The sequence below is a fragment of the Phlebotomus papatasi genome, chromosome 2 (genome assembly GCF_024763615.1).
Source record: "Phlebotomus papatasi isolate M1 chromosome 2, Ppap_2.1, whole genome shotgun sequence".
Lineage (NCBI taxonomy): Eukaryota > Metazoa > Arthropoda > Insecta > Diptera > Psychodidae > Phlebotomus > Phlebotomus papatasi.
The window spans coordinates 10,988,764-11,011,706 of record NC_077223.1 but is presented as its reverse complement, the minus strand read 5'-3'; the positions used below and the strand labels follow the sequence as shown (position 1 = coordinate 11,011,706).

General features: G+C 38.0%; 4 protein-coding genes across 4 annotated transcripts; 2 read left to right on the top strand and 2 right to left on the bottom strand.

Moving 5' to 3' along the window:
* Positions 1-2,304: 2,304 nt before the first annotated feature.
* On the bottom strand, positions 2,305-3,563 carry LOC129803795 (GTPase Era, mitochondrial). Its single transcript, XM_055850600.1, has 2 exons — positions 3,238-3,563; positions 2,305-3,171 (listed from the first exon to the last, which is right to left on the bottom strand). Exons 1-2 carry the CDS (start codon positions 3,439-3,441, stop codon positions 2,323-2,325), a joined length of 1,053 nt encoding a protein of 350 aa, XP_055706575.1. The 5' UTR covers positions 3,442-3,563; the 3' UTR covers positions 2,305-2,322.
* Positions 3,564-3,628: 65 nt separating this feature from the next.
* On the top strand, positions 3,629-15,821 carry LOC129803829 (X-box-binding protein 1). The gene is made up of 2 exons (XM_055850641.1): positions 3,629-3,964; positions 14,663-15,821. The coding sequence occupies exons 1-2, from the start codon at positions 3,849-3,851 to the stop codon at positions 15,057-15,059; spliced, it is 513 nt and encodes a 170-aa protein (XP_055706616.1). The 5' UTR covers positions 3,629-3,848; the 3' UTR covers positions 15,060-15,821.
* Positions 15,822-17,833: 2,012 nt separating this feature from the next.
* Positions 17,834-19,661, bottom strand: LOC129803792 (zinc finger protein 32-like). The gene has a single exon (XM_055850595.1). The coding sequence runs from the start codon at positions 19,434-19,436 to the stop codon at positions 18,306-18,308; it is 1,131 nt and encodes a 376-aa protein (XP_055706570.1). The 5' UTR covers positions 19,437-19,661; the 3' UTR covers positions 17,834-18,305.
* Positions 19,642-22,468, top strand: LOC129803757 (G patch domain-containing protein 1 homolog). The gene is made up of 2 exons (XM_055850539.1): positions 19,642-19,814; positions 19,973-22,468. Exons 1-2 carry the CDS (start codon positions 19,757-19,759, stop codon positions 22,339-22,341), a joined length of 2,427 nt encoding a protein of 808 aa, XP_055706514.1. The 5' UTR covers positions 19,642-19,756; the 3' UTR covers positions 22,342-22,468.
* The last annotated feature ends 475 nt before the right edge of the window (positions 22,469-22,943 follow it).

Sequence of the window (22,943 nt, the reverse complement as noted above, 5' to 3'; positions counted from 1 at the left end):
TCACCGGATTATTGTCAAAAATTATTACGTCGGTTCCTTACCAGATAAGGTAATACGTTAATTGAGAAATTGCGTAAGAATTGCAATGAAAATGCGTAAATTAACGAAATACCGGTGAGCATTTTACTGTCAATGTGATTCTGCCCTTATGGTAACTATTAAAAATTCAAATGCACTGATTTAGTTAACCCTTTAACAACGAGACACTTTTTACGGACTGAAAATCAACAATAAAAATTAAACTGTGAAACATAATCAATGATAAGTCTTACATGTAACTTTGGAAAGTCCAACAGAGTCTGATTCGGTGTATTTTGTGCTTCTATGAACGATAGGGACAAAAATAGCCCAAAAATTTAAGTAATTTTTCTGACAAACCAATGAATAATATTTTTCGCTTTAATGAAAAATATTACGTACACACAGAAAAATGGAAAATTCTTAAACAGAAACACCCAGGAATTTAATTTCAAATCTCATCCAATGAATGCCAATGCCTTAATTCTAAATCCTTGATCATTATAGTTTTAGTTGCAATTTGCGAATGTGTAGACATTTTTCACTTTCCAACTAATGCTGAACTTAAGTTCCCGATCTTTTAACTTGAAAGAGCTAGGGATTCTAGCCCATTTCTTTCGCTCAGAGCTTCTAAACTTAAACGCCTCGGGGATTCACGTCCAATTTAAGTTCCCAGGATCTTATATATTCTTAAATTTAGAGTCAAAATTTTTCTGTGTGTATGAGTATTGTAGTTTTTGTTGCCAAAAGGGTTTTGCTTAAAAAATTGGAAGTATAAAAAATAAATGAAATCAATTATAAATTTGAAAATTTAAAAATTCACCATTTTTGAGCTTAAAAAATTACTATATAGCAAATAGGTGGAGATTTGCAAATAACATCCTAGATTCCTTCAACCTTATACTTTGCAATTAGGTACAAACATAAGGAAAAAATAACTTTAGGTAGTCATGAACAATTATTTTCTTTATGGGACACCGGTGTTCCAATCGTCCTTAACTCTTTCGTCTCTTTTGGGACTGTAGTACCCAAAGCAGCATATGCATGTTCTGTGAAAAACAATGTTTTTTAATTATTTAGAACTGATAAAAATCCTATTCTTGTAGATGATTACAAACTATAAGGATGTCCAAATTAAGATATTTTTTATAGGACCTCAATTAATTCCTGAGCTTAGATATGTTTGATTAAAAAATTGTGAAATTGTCTTGCAGCATATGCTGCGGTCCGGAAAGAGTTAAATGAATAATTAATAAATCAAATAACAAAAAGAAAAATATCAAAGAGTATTTAGGGGCTTATAATTCTCAATTAAATATGGAGCATGTCTCTTAACTTTCCAATCCGTGGTAAATTTTCCCTTAAATTTCTTAAGAAAAATAAAAGAAAATTTACATTATTCGGAGGCATGAACGTTCGAAGGGATAGTACTTTCCCCTAAATAATATATTAAAAAAATTGATTGGTTTCACATCCCCCTGTGCCTGTGGTAAACCGTAAACCTTAAGATACGCGCTCTCTCGACCATCCGGACCGCCTCCACTGCATTTTGGAAAACTACATGAAGCATATGCTTCATCTGAACCAAGATATCTTTTAAATTTCCATTTTTATTTTTTTATACTTGAAATTTCTTTTTTTTTTTTAATAAATTCTGACTGTAACTCACTCAAACTTGTAATGACTCCCGATGGGGAGCATTCCCATTTGCCCCCATATTGATTAGCGTTTTGAAAAATTAGAAGAAGCTTATGCTTCATGTGCTAAGAAATTCTTTGTAGGTTCTTTTCTGTCTAGATTACCGTACAAATTCGTTTTTTAAGAATGGGAAAAGTATTCATCTGCATCTTGATTTTCCCCAGCAAAGTAATTATAGTAGAAAATGTGAAAATTACAGCTCATGCAATTAATCATTTGAAGAAAACTTCTCCAATTGTTGCGCAATTTTCAATTTAGCCAAAAAGAAAATTCAATGCTTGCGACTGAAGAAAGTTTTCCTAACCACTTTAAAACCCTCGAAAATACCTGCCAACCCCCGTCTAAAATAAGCTTCAATTGTGGGATTACTTGGGAGTTGTTGCTCCTCCAGTTTATAAATTCTCATCAGGAGTTTCTTGAGAGAACATTTAAATCCATTAACCGCATAGACCAAAATGCAATTATCAGCTTCAATTTTGCCGAGAAGAGACATTACACACTCCATACAACTTTGTGAGCTGTGTGGCTGCGTATCATCTTTCCTTCGGTGGCAGTCCCCCAAACAAAAAAAAAAGAAAAACAATGACGTAAATTCAACGACACATTTTATTCTTTTTTCCGGCTCGTCGTGCTAATTGTGATTGAGATGGGCATGCGAAATGTTTCCACAAGGTCTGAGCTCACTCTCTCCGTAATCTGCTTCAGTTTTCCATCCGCCTCACCACACACCAACTTCTCAATGCGACTGTTGGGGCAGGTGACCTGAACGGAAGCATACAGAGTCCCCCGGATATTGCTGAAGTACTCAAGTTGAGTCTCCAGGCTGTAGGGAATTTCTTGTGGTAGAAAATCCAACAATCTGGCTCTCACAGTCTCCTGGATGATTGTCTCATTTGATTGATCAGTGTGAGTTCCTTCATTGAATTCCCAATTGGAAATCTTAGCTTTGGATTGAAGAAAATTCACCACTTCCGGAAGCCCATTTCCCGTCATTGCAGACACCATAAAAACACTGGAAAAATTCCTCCAGCCCACAGGTTTTCCCCTTTCAACTTCAGGTTCCTTGGCTCCCTTCCGGACAATCCCCTCAATCGAATTCATCGTCAGCTTATCCACAAGTTCCAGCAGAAGTCTCTTGGATCTCAGCATATCAATCTTATTGAGCACTAGAAATGACGGTAATTTATTGTATGCCTCCAGAGTAGCCAGAACCGTCGGATGAAGTTCCCCCCTTGTCCAGTGATTAGACACATCGTGAATCACCCCAATAATATTCGAATGCTGAATTGAGTGACGATAGGCTGAAGTAAATGATGTTTCGAGGTTGTGTTTCTTAATTTCACGCATTGTCACCAGTCCAGGAGTATCGTAGAAGATCATCTGAGCCCCCTTCTGGACAGTTATCGCCCTGGAAGCTGTTCTAGTGGTGTGAACTTTGCTGGAAGTTGGACAAATCTGAAAAGACCACCCCAAAAATTTATTATTTTTCCTCCTGGAATTTATTTTACTATCTTCAATTACTCTGTGATTGATAATCTTGTTGATAAAGGTACTCTTGCCAGAATTCGGTACCCCAATTACAGCTACTTTGATCAATTTTTGAGCATTGGGCTCTACTTCCGGTACCCTCGCAGCTTCCGACAACTTCCTCTGAATTAAAACACTTTGGGCATTTTTCCATCCCTTCAGACTAAACAAACTCCTCATGGACAATCCTCTCAACATTTTGATACTACAATCTTTGCTTATCTCCTGGGATTTTCCTCAAAAAAACGCGATTTTATCAAATCAAAATAAAAATCTCACCCACACTGACAGCTGTGTTTACCATTTCAATTTCAACTACTGCCCATCAGAGGGCGAAATTTCAACCAATGAGAAGTCGCCATGTGCGCGCCAAAGGGAAGCTCATTTTATTTATTTTGAACCACACAGCATTGCATCAGTCTCACCAGAACGCCTATATAAAAGAACTTTCTTCTACAAATTGGAAGTTATTTAGTAATTGTCTCGTGCAGGCACAAGGTGGAAAAGATAAATAAAATTTTCAGCCAGAACTGATAATAATTAAGTGTGGTGAAAAACAATACTGTTCATGGTGATTGAATTAAAAAAAAGCATAAAAGTGAAAAATGAAAATATCCCAGGAGATTCTCCATATGCCCCAGAAATCCCTTGAGGACTTCCTGGGCAGGAGAAGGAAACACCGGCTGGATCATCTCTCCAAGGAAGAGAAGATTGAGAGAAAGTAAGTCTATATCCTAGAAAAATTTTAGTTCATTTTTCTTATTTAATAAAAGTGATTTTTTTTTCATATCGCTAAAGACCATCAAAGTCGCATAAATTAATAGTTTTTTTCACGAGCTATTAGCCAACATGTTTCAATTTAATGTTGATAAGGTATTTTACACCGTCTGCCAACCAAATAAAATGCAAATTGGATTTATTAACCAAAAAGCATACTGAGGAATTGTTTTATATTTTTCGGCAGAACATTGTGCTCTAGGTATATACGATAATTAAAAATTACTAACTTGATATCAAATTATCTGTATATATTCCACCTATTAATGTTTTATTTAACTTTTAATTGACCTATTGAAAAAACTAGATTTCATGAACTTTATGCAATATTTCTTCTTTTTTCTTCAAAACCGATGTTAACAGAATAAAACGACTATCCAAAACCTGATTCTTTCATCATACTATCATATTCTATTATATTTTTAACCAAAAATATATTAGAAATCAGGGGTGGAATGATAACTTTTTTCGACATTATCGAATCGACAGTATCGATAAATCTATATCTGTTAGATTAAGTGAATGTCGACTTTTTACGCATTGTTAGGCTGTTCATTGTGACATTCTTAAAAGAATACAACTGTTGATAAATAATAACTATATCAGCTACAGGAAGTACAGTAGAGTCTCGCTATAGGCCATCGCTAGTCCACAATTTATCTACCGTTGATTTCAAAACACTGATTTTAAGTTAGGTTATGTTTTTTAGTATGCGAAATTCATAATTATTTTAATATTTTTGGCAAACTTTATTAAGTAGTTGTGATAATTGTAATCCACAATGAAGAGAGCAAGGACAAGTACCACAATCGCAAAGAAAGTGGAAGCCGTCGAGCAATTTCAATACTAAAAGTCGTTGATAATTTTAAAAAATTACATGGACTATAGTGCGACCCAAGTGTCAAATCTGAAACCAAATATGGACTATAACGAGACTCTCTGTACAGCTATCGTTTAAATTTTTCAGAATCGACAGTCGATAGTATCGAAAATAAGTTATCATGTCACCCCAGACTATACAATATTTTTTAGGAAAAGCTTTAATGATCCATTTAAATCTGAGTTTGTATTTAAAATAATCATACTAAAATCTCTTTACTTGAGCCGCATTATTCACTCTTCAATTTACGTATCTCTCAGCACAGCCCTTGTCCTTATCAATGAATGGTCTTGAAACCCATTTTGACCTAAACCAGCTAAAAGATATTAAAGAATTTAAGTGCTTAAAAAAACTTGTATAACTTGTGTGGCGTCTACACACTAGTAGAAATTTTTTTAAAAAATGCCTTTTTAAAGAAAATTTTAAAATTTTAAAGAAAATTAAAAAAAAACAAAAGAAATTGAGACTTATTATGATGTAATTTAGCTTGATGGTTTTATGCAAGGGGTAACTGTGCCGCTAGCGGTTTACTTGAGTGCCGATCTTTTGTAAAAATTTACCACTGGAATTGTCCGTAGAAAATTTATGATGTTACACGTATATATAGTTTTACCGTTTTTGATTCAACTGTACGTGTTTTTAAGCGAATTTTTATCCGTTTTTTCATTGACCTGTGCCTGTTTTTAAGCGCTTTCTTATCCATTTTTTGATTGAGCTGTGCGTATTTTTATGCGCAATCTTAATCTGTTTATGATAAGGCTGTGCGTGTTTTTAAGCGCAATCTTAACCGTATTATGATTGATACTTCATAATGTTATGATGATATATACTTTATAAGTGTGAATTGACATTTAAATCTGTCGATTCTTCGCTAAAATCGTTCCGATCTGCTGTTTTCTGCTAATAAACATGCCGATCTATCGCTTTCTGGCCAAATTGTGTCGATCTGTTGATTTTTTAGCAAAATAATGTCGATCTGTTGATTTTTGGCTGCAGATCGGTGTACTCTGAGAGCCATTTATTCACCCTTCAGTTTGAAGAGTAAGATTATATTATGGTAAAATTCAGTTCCATTTAAAAATAGGGTAAAAACCCCAATTTCAAGGGTACTCTAGTTAGCAGGTGCCCCATTTCTTCTTACTGCTCAAATTTTTTTTAATAATGTTTGGTCAAGGAGCCCTTACCTTTGAAATAAAATGTGAAAAAAGAAAAGTATATTTGTACTGCAATGGTAAGCCCCTTGGAGTTTGTGTCTCACTCCTCACCTTTGAAATAAAATGAAGTAAAGCAAATTGATTAGATAAGGGGAGCCTGGGGGAACCTCTACTCCTTTAATTGTGAGCTCCTCACCTTTGAAATAAATAGATAAATGAAGAAATTAGACAAATTAGGAGCCAATCTGGTGAGAAGGTCAACGGGCTGAAGGTGATAAAGCCTCCTTGTCTTCTCCTTTGTCCAGCAAGACACCTCCACACTTTTTGGGTTTTCCTCTGGTTAGAAACCACTTTCACTGTCTGGATCTAATCCACTCACGTCTCAACTCTTCACCAAACACTCTTTATTTCTTTGGACGAATTTATTCAAAATAATTAAAGAAATTTGGGCTGAACAAAATTTCGCGTGTATTTGCATAGAGCTTTTTTTCACAAAGTGACAATTAACGGTCCATGATCAATGATGACTCATTGATGAGTCATTCGGATGAGTTTGGAGAACCCGCCACTGGCGACTTGGGGCGCTGACCTAAATTGGCGCCTTTTCCTGTGTTGGCGCCAACACACTCCCCAGGAAAAAAGCTGGCAATCTCCTCATCCTCGGTGTCCTGAGTTGCGATGGGAAGTCTGGCCACATTTTGCACAGTTCGTTGGTATGTTCCCTTCATTGTCCTGACAGTGATGAGTCGCACTTTCCCGTCTTGTCCTGGGTGCACTTGAGTGACCACTGCTAGTGGCCAAGAAGTTCCTGGTGTGCACTCATTGAGCAACAAGACAACATCACCAGGTTGAATATTGGTGATATTCTTCGTCCATTTAGTTCTGCGCTGTAGTGAGACCAGATATTCTCTCTTCCATCTCGCGCTGAGGTCTTGGTAGATTTTCTGGGTCATTTGCCAGCGATTAAGATGGGGAATCTCCTTCAAATTCCATTCTGGGAGACCTGTTATTGGAGCCGTCAATAGAAAATGCGCCGGAGTAAGGATAGTAGGATCAGGGGTGGTACTAGGAATCGCTGTCAAAGGCCTACTATTCAATACCCCCTCAATTTGAGTGACTACGGTTGCAAGCTCCTCGTAAGTGAGTATTGTTGACCCAATAACTCTGGTGAAGTGGTATTTCAGAGCCTTCACCGCAGCCTCCCACAATCCTCCCCAATGAGGGGATCGAGGTGGCATAAACTGCCATGTGGTCCCATCTCCTGAGGTCGCATCGATGATGGCGGTTTGGTTGGTAGTTTCCGAGAGAAACTTTCCCAGGACATTGGCTGCACCGACAAAATTGGTTCCATTGTCGGAATAGATGATTTTTGGAGTCCCTCTTCTGGCCACAAATCTCCGGAAGGATGCCAAGAACGCCTCAGTGCTAAGCTCGCTGACGATTTCTAAGTGGAGAGCCTTAACAGCGAGGCACACATAGACAGCGACATAGGTCTTGATGGTGGGAGATCTACGAAGACGATTTGCCTTTATCAAAATTGGACCGGCAAAGTCGATTCCAACGGACTCAAATGGCCTGGTAAAGTTGACTCTCGGTGACGGAAGGGGTCCCATTTGTTGCTGACAAGGATGAGGTTTACGTTTGGAACATAAGACGCAACCTTTGTAGGTGTTTTGCAAGACACGTCTCCCAAAAAGTGGCCAATATCTCTTCCTTATTTCAGCAAGCATGTGGGTAGGTCCGGCATGTGCTAACTGATGATGGATGTGATACACTAAACGTTTTGCTAGCGGTCCGCTAGGAAAAATGACTGGTTTTTTGACATCCTCCTCAAGATCTGCATTGTTGAGCCGTCCACTCGCACGAATCAATCCATCTGAATCCAAGAACGTTCCTAGGTGGCGCAATGGCTTGGAGAGCTCTTTCTGGTTTTGGCCAGATAACGTCTTGATGTCCTCAGCCAGAAATTCAAGCTGTTCAAGTTTAACGAGGGTAACTTCTGCTTGCTTGATCTCCACAGCTTGTAATGGTCCAGTGAAAAGGGGTTGAGTATGCAACGAGGGACGTCCATATTTGTTCTTGAAGATCGTGATGAAGCGTTTCACCCATGCCATGACTCTTCGAATAAACGAAAAAGAATTAGATCTATTGAGAAGGTACTCACGTGGAGTTGGCCACTGGATAGTGACTGCCAAGGTGCTTTTCTGCTCTGGTACAATTTCCTGACTAGGCCACTTGTCAGGAGAATCCAGGAGCCAGTTCGGCCCATTCCACCACAATGATGATTGGCTTAAGAACTCCGCTGATGTTCCCCTTGAGATCAGGTCAGCTGGGTTTTGTGCTGTGGGCACATGATGCCACTTTTCCGCAGAAGTGTGTTCCAAGATGATTTTCAAACGATTTTTCACGAATGCTTCTCGGTTGTTTGGTGATCGTATCTGGCATAATACGACGGTTGCATCTGTCCAGCAGTAGTAATCCGTGCATTTGAGTGATTCACGTACTGATTTTACAAGTCTCGAACCCAATTCGGCAGCATTAAGTTCCAGTTTAGGAATGGTTGCCAATTTTACTGGTGCGACACGAGATTTGGCGGTTAAGAGGCACGAGTAACGGTTCCCTGAAGAATCTTCTGTGACTATATAGACTGTGGCACCATAAGCCCTTTTGCTTGCATCAGTGAAAACATGAACCTCCCATCTAGCGACTTCAGAGAACTGCGAAACATGACGTGGGATTCTTAGCTTTGGAATATTTCTTAAAGATTCCAGAAACGACAGCCATTCATCTACCACTGACTCAGGCAGTGGTGCATCCCATTCGCATTGAAGCTTCCATAAAGTCTGCATAAGACACTTTGCATTCACCACAATCGGACCGAGTACTCCCATAGGATCAAAGAGCCTCGCAATGATTGAAAGCAACTGTCGTTTTGTTGGAATTCCATCAATGTCACATGACACCCTGAAGCTGAATTCATCAGTAGTGGGATCCCAATAGAGTCCAAGAGCCTTCACGGGTTCGCTGGCTGCTTCTTGGTTGGCTCCGACATCTTTAATGGTATCATCTCCACAGAGCTCAGGCGCATTAGATGTCCACTTTGACAATTGAAGGCTTGCGCACTGAAGAAGATTTGAGAGTTGATCTTTAACTTCCTGGAGTTCCTTAATTGTTTGTGCAGAGATCAGACAATCATCCACGTAAAATGAAGACATCACTGCCTTCTGAGCTTCCGGAAATTTGTCTCCATCCTCCATGGCCAACTGAACTAAAGACCGTGTTGCCAAATATGGTGAACAGGCCACACCAAATACCACAGTTCTAAAGCGGCGATGCTCCAATTCTCCTGTGTGAAGATTCCTCCACAGAAATCGGTGAAAATCTCTATGCTCAGGAGTTACCAAAAATTGCAGGTACATTTTTGTGATGTCTCCTGTAAGAGCATATCTGTGTTGTCGGAAACGCCAGAGAATTTCAATGAAGGGTGGCTGGACTACGGGACCGGTAAGCAAAGTGTCGTTGAGGCTGACATTGGATTTGCTTTTGGAACTGGCATTAAAGACAACTCTAAGCTTCGTGGTAGTGGAACTTTCTTTGTAGACACCATGATGAGGTAAGTAGAATGCCTTCTTTGACTGTTCTTCCTTTGGGACGGTTTCGGTGATGTGGAGTTGATCATATTCATCGAATACCTCCTGGTATTTGTCACTCATTCCTGGTGTGTTCTGCAGTGTTTTCTGGAGAAAGTAAAGTTGTTTGGCAGCGTTCGAGTAGTTATTTTCCAGTTCCTTCACTTTGTCCGTGAACGGAAGATGCACGATAAATCTGCCCGTGTCAGGATCTCTGGTGACAGTGTCTGAGAAAAACTTCTCTGCCTCTTCATCTTCCTCCTTTCTCTGTTTAATGGGACCAGTCACGTCTTCAATTTCCCAAAACCGCTTGAGGTTAAGATCAATGGACTCAAGGGTTGTGAGATTGCACACTTTGGTTGAAGCTGGGCTAGATGTGACTTCTCCAACCACAAGCCATCCAAATACACTCCGCTTCAGGATAGGCAATCCAGGTCCCAATCTGATAGTTTGATCCATGACAAGATCCCAATAATGTTGTCCACCAATCAGCATATCAATGACTTGTGGTTTGTTCCACTGTGGATCTGCCATAACCAACTTTGGAGGAATTGGAAGTGACTCAGTAGGGATTTTTGTTGATGGTTGAATGCCGGTGATCTTCTCTTGAATTATGCAATCTGTCTCAGTCCATCTATTGAAACCTCTGGGGCCAAAACTCAAACTGGTTTGATATTTTGATGGAGCTTCATGACCCCCTACTCCTTCCAATGTGCAAGTAGTCCTCCTTCTGGGCAATTTCAGCATCTGACTTATCTTCTCGGTGATAATGTTAGCTTGAGAACCGGAATCCAGTACAGCCCTGCACAGAATTTGTTCTCCTTCATCATTCCGAACGCAGATTACTGCTGTAGCCAGTAAGACTGTGGGAAAAGAAGATGTAGTGGTGCATTTTAGAGTAAATCTTGTAGCTGATCCAAATAGTTGCTCTGCGTCGGTGGTGACTGGAGCAGGCGATGATGGATCTGGGTGAACAGTAGCTACGGTTGTTGTCTGTGGGATCTGAGCATTGGGATGAAAAGCCAGGTGGAGCCAGGTGCTGTGTTTTTCTCCACACTGCTTACATGCTGACGATTTACAGCTTTCCACTGGATGCCCAGGGTCCAAACAGTTGACACACAGTTTGGCGCGTTGCACAATTTCAAGCCTTTGGGTGTCTTTTAGGCCTCTGAACTTGTAGCACTTGACTGTGCGATGATTAGGTTTGCCACACGAAGCACACAGATTGCCTGGAGTGGCATTATCTGAGTCTTCCTGGTCGGATGAAGTGGTTACCGATAATGCTGACTTCGGTTTGGACTTCACCTCCTGTCTTTTTGACGATGAGGGTTTGTCGGGATTGGCCATTTCCATCGTCTTGTAGCGTTCATTGAGAAAATCGACAAATTCTTGCCAGGTGGGAATCTTATTATAGCATCTTCTTGACCATAGAGTTTTACTTTCAGGATCCAACTTTTCCAATGCAATGTAAATCAACCAAATATCTCTATTTTTCATATCCAATGCATCCAAAGCCTGAACTGCGGAATCCATAGTTACATGAGTACGTCTCATAGCATCAGCAGATGGTTCAGACATTTTTTGAATGCTTAAGAAAGACCTGATGTGACTCATTGCGATGCTCATCTTATCGTCGTATTTGTCCATCAATATTTTCCATGCAACACTGTAGATGTTAGCAGATGCTGGTATGTTCTCGACAACCATTTTGGCTTCATCCTTCAGGTGTTTCATCAGATAGTAATACTTATGAGCATCGGTTAAAGTTGTGTTCCTGTCGATTATGGCCAAAAACAATTCCTTGAAGCTTGTCCACTCTGTGTATTTGCCGCTGAAATCAGGAACAGTCAATGGTTCCAATTTTGCATGTGAAGGTGCATCTCTCATATGTGGGCTCGATGTGATAAATGATTGATTTTCTGTGACCAGCAAGTTGAGGGTAGCCTCATACTTTTTTTGCTCAAATTCCAGGGTCATTTTAAACCTTTCTTCTGCCATGCGTTTTTCCACCTCATGTTGGATTTGTTGTTCATCAAGCTTGGTGTTGATGTAGCTTAACATGCCTTCTACACTGTCAGAAGTTGGGGCCTTTGCCTTTGCCTGGATTCTCAACTCAATCAGTTTATCATCGTATATATCAAATTCATCCAGTAATGCTTGGAGACTTTCTTCTTCGACCTTCTGTTCCTCTGCACCCACTGTAAGGCAGATAATACGCTCGGAAATTCTTTCAATGTTGTTGCGTAGAGCTGGCATCAGGTCGAGATTGCGATCAATCTCGGCGAGGGCTGAAGGTAAGGTCAGGAGTGTCTCATCCTTCTCATATTTGTGAACGGTGTTCTTCACTCTGGTGAACTTTGACTTGTATCCACCACGGGATGCAACGAGAGCTTGACGTTCTTCTGATGACATTTCCAATTAGTGGCAGTATATAGTGGATTTTGTAGTAATGACTGGCGCTGTTTTCCCACGAAGGACCAAATGTTTGGTCAAGGAGCCCTTACCTTTGAAATAAAATGTGAAAAAAGAAAAGTATATTTGTACTGCAATGGTAAGCCCCTTGGAGTTTGTGTCTCACTCCTCACCTTTGAAATAAAATGAAGTAAAGCAAATTGATTAGATAAGGGGAGCCTGGGGGAACCTCTACTCCTTTAATTGTGAGCTCCTCACCTTTGAAATAAATAGATAAATGAAGAAATTAGACAAATTAGGAGCCAATCTGGTGAGAAGGTCAACGGGCTGAAGGTGATAAAGCCTCCTTGTCTTCTCCTTTGTCCAGCAAGACACCTCCACACTTTTTGGGTTTTCCTCTGGTTAGAAACCACTTTCACTGTCTGGATCTAATCCACTCACGTCTCAACTCTTCACCAAACACTCTTTATTTCTTTGGACGAATTTATTCAAAATAATTAAAGAAATTTGGGCTGAACAAAATTTCGCGTGTATTTGCATAGAGCTTTTTTTCACAAAGTGACAATTAACGGTCCATGATCAATGATGACTCATTGATGAGTCATTCGGATGAGTTTGGAGAACCCGCCACTGGCGACTTGGGGCGCTGACCTAAATTGGCGCCTTTTCCTGTGTTGGCGCCAACAAATAATATTTTCCAATTAATCGTATTATTCAAAAATTTGTGTTGTATAGTCCTGCCATTATGTAATGCATTAATCAATAAATAAATCAACTGTCAGACGTGGAAAAGATCAGACCAATTTATAACATTCATGCAAAAATTCCATAAAACCCTCATAAAATTGCAATGAAATAAATAAGTTTACCTATAAATAAATAAATAAATAAACCTTATACATTGTGGATTTTGCAAAAATATCCTCTGAAATCTGAAAAATTGATGATTTTCAGGATAAACAGGAAAAAAACTAATAAAATCTTTTCTTAAATTAGTAAAATCGTTAACATAAAATTCTTTTCGGGTTTCATACAAAGAATGGAAGTCTTACGTGCCTTATCTTCTTTTCCTTTCAAAATTTTTCATCTAAAATTCTTAATATTTGTTCTTTTATTATTCTTAAATTCGTATTATTATTTATCTTTTTTTAATTTTTATCATGCCCCAATTTAGTATGCCAAATTGAATTGAATTAAATTTCCGAGAATGATTTACTTTCTTTTTTAACCGAGACACATCTGGGGAAATTTTAAGGGAGGCAAAGATATTTTATCTGAGTCTTTTATCTAACTTTTCTCTCAGATTATTTTTTAACCTCGATATTGAGGTTTAAACGAAAAATGAGCATTCAGCCAACTAAATAAAACCTTCACAATATCGAGTGTTATTGTTTTTTTGGTGATTTTTTTAATGACATTTTAAATTTTTAAATATTATTTTATTACTTGGAAATTTGTATAAAACTTTAACGTATTTGATATTCATAAAGTAACAATTACATTACAAGTTCAAAAACTAGTTTTAGATTTATTTCGACGAAAATCACGTAATTATGAGGTTAAAATTGTAGGATTGTAAATAAATGTAGGAAAATTTTTTAAAGAATTATAAAAAGAAATGAATTTAGAAAAGGGATTTTTTGCAAAGTTTTCCATATGTAACTGGTATGTAAAAGGTAAAATAGATACTTATTGATTCTAAAACGTAAATTTAACAAGAAATGTTCTTTTAAATATTTAAAATTTTGCAATATGCAGTTAATGCCTTTTTTGTAATAGTCTTTTGAGATTGAAATAACACTGAAATCTCACTGAAGATATTGTTTGAGTTATTACCTTGTATTATATCTAAACACATTTTATAATGCAATAAGTATTAATAAAGTCCTACAACTGTAAGAAAAGTGAAAATAATACTTTGGGTTATATAAACTTGAAAAGAAAAAGTCAAAATATGCGAAATAGTTAAGTTTTTCTTTAGTTGGCTGAGTGCTCGTTTTTCGTTTGAACCTCAATATCGAGGTTAAAAAATAATCTGAGTGAGAGAAAAGTTGTACATGGACGAAAATGTAGCTGATTAAATTCTCTATCAAACCCACAAAACAGATTGTTAGGGACAGTTCTAGTTTTCGAGATATTTTTGATCAAAGTTGCTAAAAAGTTCGATTTTTCCATGTTTTCTGACATATTTGAGACTACAGCGCCCCTGGTGTCAGTTGTACGAACTTCATCTGTTCAGAGGATTTATTGGGCATCTAAAGGAGAACAAATTATTCCATAGTGAGAAATAAATCGGTTCAGCAGAATCGGAGATATAGGCACCCAAGTATCAAAAAACGGCAAAAACGGTTTTGCCTAGATTCCAGGCGGAAAATCCAAACGAAATCAAAATCAAAAAATAGCATGAGAACCCAGGGACAAAAAAAAAGTTCAAAATTGTTGCACAGTGTTATAGATGAGATCGAAGGGGCCTTTCCATTAAAAAATAAGCCACGCCTTCAAAATCTTGTATAAATAAAATTTATAATAGTTTGTATAATAGTTTTTTTTTTAATTTTTTCTTTCAGAAAAATGAAAAATCGCGTTGCTGCCCAGACTTCTAGAGATCGCAAGAAAATGAAGATGGACAGTATGGAACAAAAAATAAAAGAATTATCTGAGGAGAATGAGCAACTTCAGAAGCGCAATACATTCTTGGAGGAACGCCTGAAGGATATAGAATCGCGCCTAGGTGTACTAGGCAGTGCTTCAGTGATCACAGAGTCGGGAAACGTGCTGGAGAAGGTGATGGCGCTCAACCTTCTCGCAATCTGCACGATTCTCTCCCTGTTGTTCACATCCAGGAGATCTCTGATGGAAACTTTATTGATGACCCTGAAGATTCCATCGAGAAAAGCCCAAGCGCCAGAGAGATTTCACATTATCCTCAATTGCCTCCATCGAAAAACTCTCCTCATGATCTAAAGAAGATATTCATGGAGCATTCCTACAATAAACATTATGAGGCTGAGGAAGACTATCTAGACATGAATCTGTCACCGGATGATGGATTTTCTTCCATCTGCAACTCACTTTCGCCCTTCTCGGAGGCAGATTGTGAAATGGATATTTGGAATGAGACTCTATCTGAGCTCTTTCCCTCCCTAGCTTAAGATTTTAATTTATGATTATTTTTTCGTTCGTCCAATTCAAGGCACTACCTCATAAACTAATTAATTGATTACGCATGATTATGCTTATTCTGATTACCTATTATTTATGCATTGGATCATAAAAGTTCTAATTTTTTCAGTTTTACATGTATGAGCATTTGTGAAATTTACAGTACTTGCTAGGACTATTACAAACAATAAGAAAAATATGGATCTCGAATAAAAGTGGATTGAATGAGTAATTCTGTAAATCAACTTTCAAAACCTTATTTTGTAAAATAAATCATGAAATTTATAAAATATTCAAAGGAAATTTTATATTTCTCAATTTATGACATTTCGTAAAAAAACATAACTTTTATTTATCTATAAAATTTTGAAACAATTTATTTCATTCCCATTAAAAGTGAGTGTAATTTTGTGAGAATGGATCAAATTGAATTTCAAATTTGATTTAAAAAATACGTGTTTCTCATTCGTACTATTTGAAAAAAAATAGTTTTATTTGTGTAAAACAATTTTTTTTATTAAAGAACATCCCAGTGATTGAAAAATAAATTTATTGGGAACTAAACTTTGTATTTTATTTTCTATAAAGTGTTTCTGTGTGTTCTCTTTTGAAGAAATTCATTCAGTGGAGGTGATGAAATTAATCTGAATAAGTAGCTTTGAAAGCTTATTCCCAAAATTCTACCAATGAAAGAAGAATATTTTGGTTTGGAATATTCTGGTGATCACCAGTGAGATTTTTATTCATCTTAAGACTAAAATGGGTCCCGGTCAAAATCCCGAATGGACCAAAATCCCAAGAGGGATTTTTTTCTGTGTCTTAGGAAATTATTCTACATATTATCCTAAATATAATTTCACCCATTTTAGGATTTTGAATATTTGGGATATTGGTCCTTTCAGGATTTTGGCGTTCGGGATTTTGCCTGCCTCCGGACTAAAGCGCCTTTTTAAATCTGAGTCCAAATTTACGAGCAGAACCAGATAAGTTTTTGACTGGCTGGTGGTTATTTAATCATAATAAAGTTGGCGGCACAACATTCCATGAAGGAACAAGGCCTTTCCGATAGGGGATTTCTAGACATGCATTATTATTTTTTCTTGTACGGGATGAGGTTGTCAATCCCATACCCGTGAAATCAAGTCCAGTGATGCTCACTGAAGAACATCTTTAACACCAGAAAAATTCCTGGTGACCTAAAGGGGATTCGAACCCGGAACACTTGCATCGTAGAACGAGTGCTCTAAAACTTGACCCATTGAGTGCCAAGTTCTTAATATTATGTATTTTAAAAAGATTGCCTTACTGCTTAAAAGAAGGGAAAGTGTCTCGGATTAAGACAAAATGGAGTTTTGTACGAGATAATTGGTTTCGGCGATGTATAAATTTCCAATTAGTCAGTCAATCGACGAACGAAATAGACAGCAACCAGTAACCAGTTTTACTGCGTATGTTCGAGAATTTGATCTCTGCTTTTAGTCTGGATATAGCCGCTCTTCAGTAATCGTCTAAAACCATGTTTTTGTGTTTTCTTGAGAATTCGTTAGCTTTGTAGTATTGTCGAAAAAAATATCTCTAGCACGAAAATCAGTCAGGAGAGTTTTTAGGAGATTAAAAATTATTTCACAATTCCGTAATTGTTATAATTCTTGCTACAAAGCTTCATTCTCTGATGTATTCGACTCTTTTACGCATAAAAATCTTTTAAAGTCGAGCATTTAAATTTTAAATATTTATTTCCTGAAAAAATTTTATTTGGAATAGATAGTTGCACAATGATTTAAAGTTTCGATTAAGGATTTCTTATATCTGTGCTCAATGCTGTATTTCCTGTAATTATATTTTAGCCGAGACACACATACGAGATTATTACAGACGTAAGAGAAATTTTAGATCAGACACAAACTAGAGCAAAATGCCTATGCTTCGTACGATCCCAAGCTTCGTAATGAATAATTTTTTTTTACCTTTCCGAATAAATATGACTGCAATATATTTAAAAAAAATGGACAATTTCTACTTTTAAAATGTGATTGCGATGAAAAGCTTGGGAACGTACGTAGCATAGGAACTTTCCCCTGTTATACAGCATTAAATTGGAGATACTTTGATTCAATAATTCCCTTTTGAAATAAAAATGTCTCACAGTTTTATCGCCGTGTTTATTAATCAGTTTCCGGCACGCAAAATCTCTCACTGAGCTTTAATTCAGTGTTAATTTTCCTATACTTTCCGGAGCACTAAAATTTTCCTCTTCGAAAGCTCAAAAGGAAGGGATCGAAATGAAGCTATTATTCCTTTCCATTTGATATTCGTCAACTTCTGGCTTCTCTCACCAAAATACGAATCCAAACATCAATTCCAAATCAAGTACAGTAGACTCTCGCAAATTCGGCTCTTTTAAGATCGGGCTACTTTTTAATTCGGGCAGCAATTACATTTGAAAAAAGTTTGTTGTTTTTTTTTCAAGTTTTATTATGATTATCAAATGAATTAAATATGCTTAAATTTGGCATGGTTTGTCTTAGTTTTGATATGATTTTGCATTATTGAGGGATTTTCATGCAATTTACGTTATATATGAGTGTGTAAACTCAATATATATGCACATGAATAAAAAATCGTTGCATTTCAAAAAGTTTGTCGCCCGAATTTCTATCTAATTCGGTTGACATTTCGGTCCCAAATGCCCGAATTTGAGAGAGTCTGTAAGTAAATTGTAACATTTCAAAGTAAAACAGAAAGCCTTTTAGACTTTTCATTTTAGCCAAGACATATTTGGGAACTATTCGGGAATATTATAACAGATTTTATTTCAGAAACAAACCGCCATGAGAGATTTTCCATCGTGAATAACTCAATTTATTTTTTTTAGAATAAACTCATTTACAAGCAAGCTTAGGATTTTTTTTAAACTTAGTATAAACGTGCCCTAATCGAGATAAAAAGATAATTTGCGCCTAACATTCCCTCCGGGTACTGTAAAATCCCAGCAAGAGTACGAGAAAGAAAAATTATATTGCAAGAAGCAAACTTACCAAGAATTTCTCAATATTTGGAGGGTTTTTTAGCATTGGGCTTCGGCTGGACGTTGTGGATGTGTTTGAGATGGCTCCTGAGGTTCTGTTTCTGCTTGAAGAATCTGTTGCAATTCTCATAGGGACAACTGAAGGGCTGTTCTCCGGTGTGCTGTCGCCTGTGGACAATCATTGTCTGGCGATCCACAAAGGCGGATTCACAGAAATCACATTTATATGGACGTTCTCCTGTGTGGTAACGAATGTGCGTCTTGAGGGTGCTTTTGGCTGTGAACTTCTTAAAACAAATATCACACTCAAAGGGCTTTATACCCGTGTGAATGACCATGTGAATGGTAAGAAGTCTTTGGGTGAGAAATCTCCCGCCACAAACTTCACAGATAAAATCCCTGGATGTATGGATGCGCTGATGCGTCTTGAGAGTGGATTTTGTTTTCAGGGTTCTTCCACAGCCCTCCACTGGACACAAGAAGACTTCTTCTGACTTCCCCTGGCAAGCTTTCTGGTGACCATCGAAATTAGCTTGAGACACGTATTTTTTATTGCACCTTGAACAGGTAAATTTCTTGTGGATGTGAGTCCTCTGGAGATGCTTCTTCAGCCAGAACTTTGTCTTGAAGCTGAGATCGCATTCTGAACAAAAGAGAGTCTCTTGAGATGCTTCACCGACCAGGGATTTCTTTTTGACTTTTCTCTGTTTTACATTACTCTTGACATTCTCCTCCTTGATCTCATCCAGAGTCTCAAAGGGAGAATTTGGCATTTCTGCAGAACCTGAAGAACCTTCCGGAAGATAAACAACTTCAGGTTTGCATGAATCTTCATCTTCTGGCTCGGTTTTTACATCCAACGGCACATCACTGTCTTCCACCTGGACAATTTCAAAGGTGCTCTCTTTGCAGAAATCCTGGGAAATGTGAATTGATCCTGTGGTCTCAAATAGAGACACTGCTGCCAGGATTGCTTCCTCCGATGGCACTTCTACTCCTTCATACGACAATTTGTAGGCATTTTTCACATAATCCACATTCATATGGTGATAGTAGTACATCTTAACCAGGAAGATGCGTCCTTCAGTGGCCAGGTTACTCAGTTTCTTCATTTTTGTTGATACTCTCCTTCTGGATTCATCAACTTCCATCAACCAAACAAAACAAACACAATTTTCACTATTATTCCACACACTTTTCACCTATATTTCAACGTTATTAGATATTTAAGAGCTCTGTGAATCTTTACACAGTGTTTTAAAAGTATTTTCACTGAATTTTAAGCACTTTTTGGGGCAATAAAAATAATAAAAACAAATTATAAATTTTTTCTGCTCTCCCTGTTTCATTCAAATTGCATGCAAGTTCGTTGCAAACCTAACCTCAAATTCAAATGTCAAAGTGAAAAGGGGTTTGTTTACAAAAAAAAGTCCTGTGAATTTTTCCCATTTTCCTAAAATTTCAACAGAAAATGGATGAGGAAAATGAATTGTGTAGATATGGAACACCTCTTGATCCTATTGAAGAGGGTAAGATATAAAAATAAAGTTCAGAAAATTCATTTTGTTGATGTTTTCCGGAGGGTACAAGAAGGATCTTCCCTGACCTTTTCCGTGTGGGAAAACACATTTTCTTCATTGATAAATTATTTCTGCATTCCTGTAATACCTCTTTATTGTATTTTCAGATCAAGTACCATCGAAGAAGCCCATCGCAAAGGAGGATCAAATAGCCGTGGATGCCAATGGCAGGAGGAGATTTCATGGGGCATTTACAGGGGGCTTTTCCGCGGGCTTCTGGAATACAGTGGGCTCACAGGAAGGATGGAAGCCGCAGACTTTCAAGAGTTCCCGCAAAGACAAAGCAGGTAAAGTTACACAGAGTATTGAAGATTTTATGGACAGTGAAGATACTGGAGAGTTTGGGATTGCGCCCAAAAGGATCCAGGCTCAGGAGGATTTTACAAGTGGATCAGGAGGGCAAAAAAGAAAGTACACAGTTGCCTTTGAGACGACAAATTTGGAAAATGTGTTGCAGAAGTTGATGATGCCATCACGGGATAACATTGGGACAAGATTGCTACGGAAAATGGGCTGGAGGGAGGGTCAGGGAGTGGGTGTTCGGCTTACCAAGCGTGCTAAGAAGCAGGCTGAGCGGCAGCACAGGAAAGAACAGCAACTAGCCAGGAGATATGGCTGTGATCTCGGTCTCAATGAAAAATCAGAAGAAGAGTCAAGTTCTGACGATTCAGGTGCAGAAGTTACCTTTGCTCCAGATGATTTTGACACCTTCACCATCTCTCCCAAGGACAATACCTTCGGTTTGGGATATTCCGGCCTGGATCGGAGCCTCGTGCACCAAAAGCCGGGGAAGTCTGAAGCTTTTGCAATTCTAGGAAAGAACAACCGGAAGATGATGATTTCGGGAAAGGGATTTGGGCTGGGAGCTCTGGAGGATGATGATGATGAGGATATTTATTCAAGAGATGACATGACGCAGTATGATTTCTCCCTGGATGATCAGAAAACTCCCAAGAACCGGGGAAAAGTTCAAGGAATAGAAATGGGAACACTTGAGGGATTTTTGGCTGCAGCTGATCCCACTACTGGCAAGTTCTCATGCAAAATCTTCAGAATAGACCTTCCACGAGACTTCCAGCCACGCCATTTCCTCCAGCGGAAGAGCAGATTTGCTCCACTTCCTCTAGAAATTGAGAAACATCTCAAAGAAAGTTTTAAGAGCGATAAGCATGCCCTCTCTGATTCAAAACCAGAATCTAGTCGCCAAGGTACATCCCAGGAAAATCCTCCCAAAATCCAGGAGCCACAGAAACCACAGAGAAACTACAAACTCTTTCTCAATGATCCGGATAAACAAGAGAGGTTTGATAAATTCCTGGAAATCAGCGAAAAATCCAGCGAAGCAGAAGTCAAGGCATTTTTTCAAGCCAATCAACCTCTCAATCTCTCCCAGTATGCCCGGGAAATGGAACAGAGGGAATTTCTGCAGGCTAGAAAAATGCACAAACCCCTAGCGGGACTCATGTCGGATCGTTTCGTCTCGGAAAATACTCTAAAATCCACGGAGGAGCCTGAAAAACCTTCCCAGGAGAAACCTGAAGAAGTCCTCGGGCAGACAGAAGGTCCGGATAATACTGGGTTCTATAGCAAAAGGGTGAAGGTAATGTGGAAGCCAGATTCTCTTCTCTGCAAGAGATTCAATGTACCCGAACCATTTGGCGGGATGATGACAGGGAAGGAAGAGAAGACCAAGCATAGGAAGAGTTCCAACATTTTCGAGTGCCTGAGGGATCCAATAAGCCAAAGGATAGATTTTACAGCGTCCAAAATCCAAGAAAGTCCTAAAGAAATCCCTCAAATTGTCGAACGAGTTGAACCTGCAAAGGTTCAGACGGAAATTCCTCCTGAAATGCCCAAAATTCAACCTGAGCTTCCTCCTCCCGGACGTCCAGAACGTCTAGAACCCAAGGAAACCAAAGAAGTGCCTCCGCCGATTAAGCGTCCCAAAAACGAGCTGGAAATGGCAGTTTTGGAAGCCAAAGACAAGCATCCAGCTGACAAAAAGGATCTCTTCAGGGCGATTTTTGAGGATTCCGAGGAATCAGAGGATGAAAAGGAAGAGGAACCTCAGGAGAAAGTCCCTGTCAAGGAAGATATCAATCCGCTGAGAAACCCTTCAGAGCCCCAAGGGATTTTCTCAAAAATTTTCTTCGTGCGTAAAGCTGCAGAAAAGAAGAAGGAAGAGCTAGAGAAAAATGCCCAAGATGCCAGAGAGACGGAGAAAATTCAGGAAAGCCCAAAGGATGAAGATGATCCAGAGATTTTTGGTCCTAAGTTGCCTCCGCCAACATTTCAGAACCCTGCAAAAGTCATTCCAGCACGAAACTTTCCGGAGACTCTTGGGATAATAGGCGATAGAAAAGGAGAAAAATGGGTGGAAAAAAATGAAGTGGATAGGAAGAAGAAAAAGAAAGAAAAGCACTCAAAGGAGAAGAAACACAAGAAAAGAAAAAAGAAGCACAAGAGCAGAGATTGAGAGAATTTTTTTGCAAATTGAGGATAAAACGTTTGAAAAGTTTGCAATATTATCCAGAATTAATTTTAAACCTTGATAAAAATTTAAAACTGAAGAAAATGTAAATAAATATTTGTTTGTTCAATTATTTCTGTCTTTTCCTTTTTTTTGTTATTTATTTTAAATAATTGGTCTTCATTTCTCGTCGTCCTTAAAGGTGTCTTTAAGAGTTAAAGGGTTAACTCGGATTAACCCTTCAAGGACGATTGGGTCACCCGTGACCCATAGAGAAAATATTTTTTCCTGACTACCTGAAGTTATTTCTTTCTAATGTTTTTTTACCAAATCACAAAGTAGAAAGATGTAGGAATCTAGGATATTTTTTGTAAATCTCCAGCTATTTGCTATATATAAAAAATATTTGAGCTCAAAAATAACGAATTTTCACGTTGGTGCTTGAATTTTAATATTTTTAATATTTCTAATTTTTTTAAGCAAAAACCTCTTGGGACTAGAAACTTTAATAACTATACATAATATTTTTCAACAAAGTAAAAATTATAGTTTATTGGTATTTTCAGGAAAGCTTTATAATTTTCATGGGTCATATATGACTCAATCGT

What these genes read in the sequence shown, in the direction of transcription:
- LOC129803795 (XM_055850600.1), bottom strand. Translation starts at nt 3,441, where the DNA reads ATGTTGAGAGGATTGTCCATGAGGAGTTTGTTTAGTCTGAAGGGATGG. An exon ending in ACAAGATTATCAATCACAGA is followed by an intron (nt 3,172 to 3,237) that starts GTAATTGAAGAT and finishes TGGTCTTTTCAG; the next exon opens with ATTTGTCCAACTTCCAGCAA.
- LOC129803829 (XM_055850641.1), top strand. Translation starts at nt 3,849, where the DNA reads ATGAAAATATCCCAGGAGATTCTCCATATGCCCCAGAAATCCCTTGAG. An exon ending in GAAGAGAAGATTGAGAGAAA is followed by an intron (nt 3,965 to 14,662) that starts GTAAGTCTATAT and finishes TTTTTCTTTCAG; the next exon opens with AAAAATGAAAAATCGCGTTG.
- LOC129803792 (XM_055850595.1), bottom strand. Translation starts at nt 19,436, where the DNA reads ATGGAAGTTGATGAATCCAGAAGGAGAGTATCAACAAAAATGAAGAAA.
- LOC129803757 (XM_055850539.1), top strand. Translation starts at nt 19,757, where the DNA reads ATGGATGAGGAAAATGAATTGTGTAGATATGGAACACCTCTTGATCCT. An exon ending in TCTTGATCCTATTGAAGAGG is followed by an intron (nt 19,815 to 19,972) that starts GTAAGATATAAA and finishes TTGTATTTTCAG; the next exon opens with ATCAAGTACCATCGAAGAAG.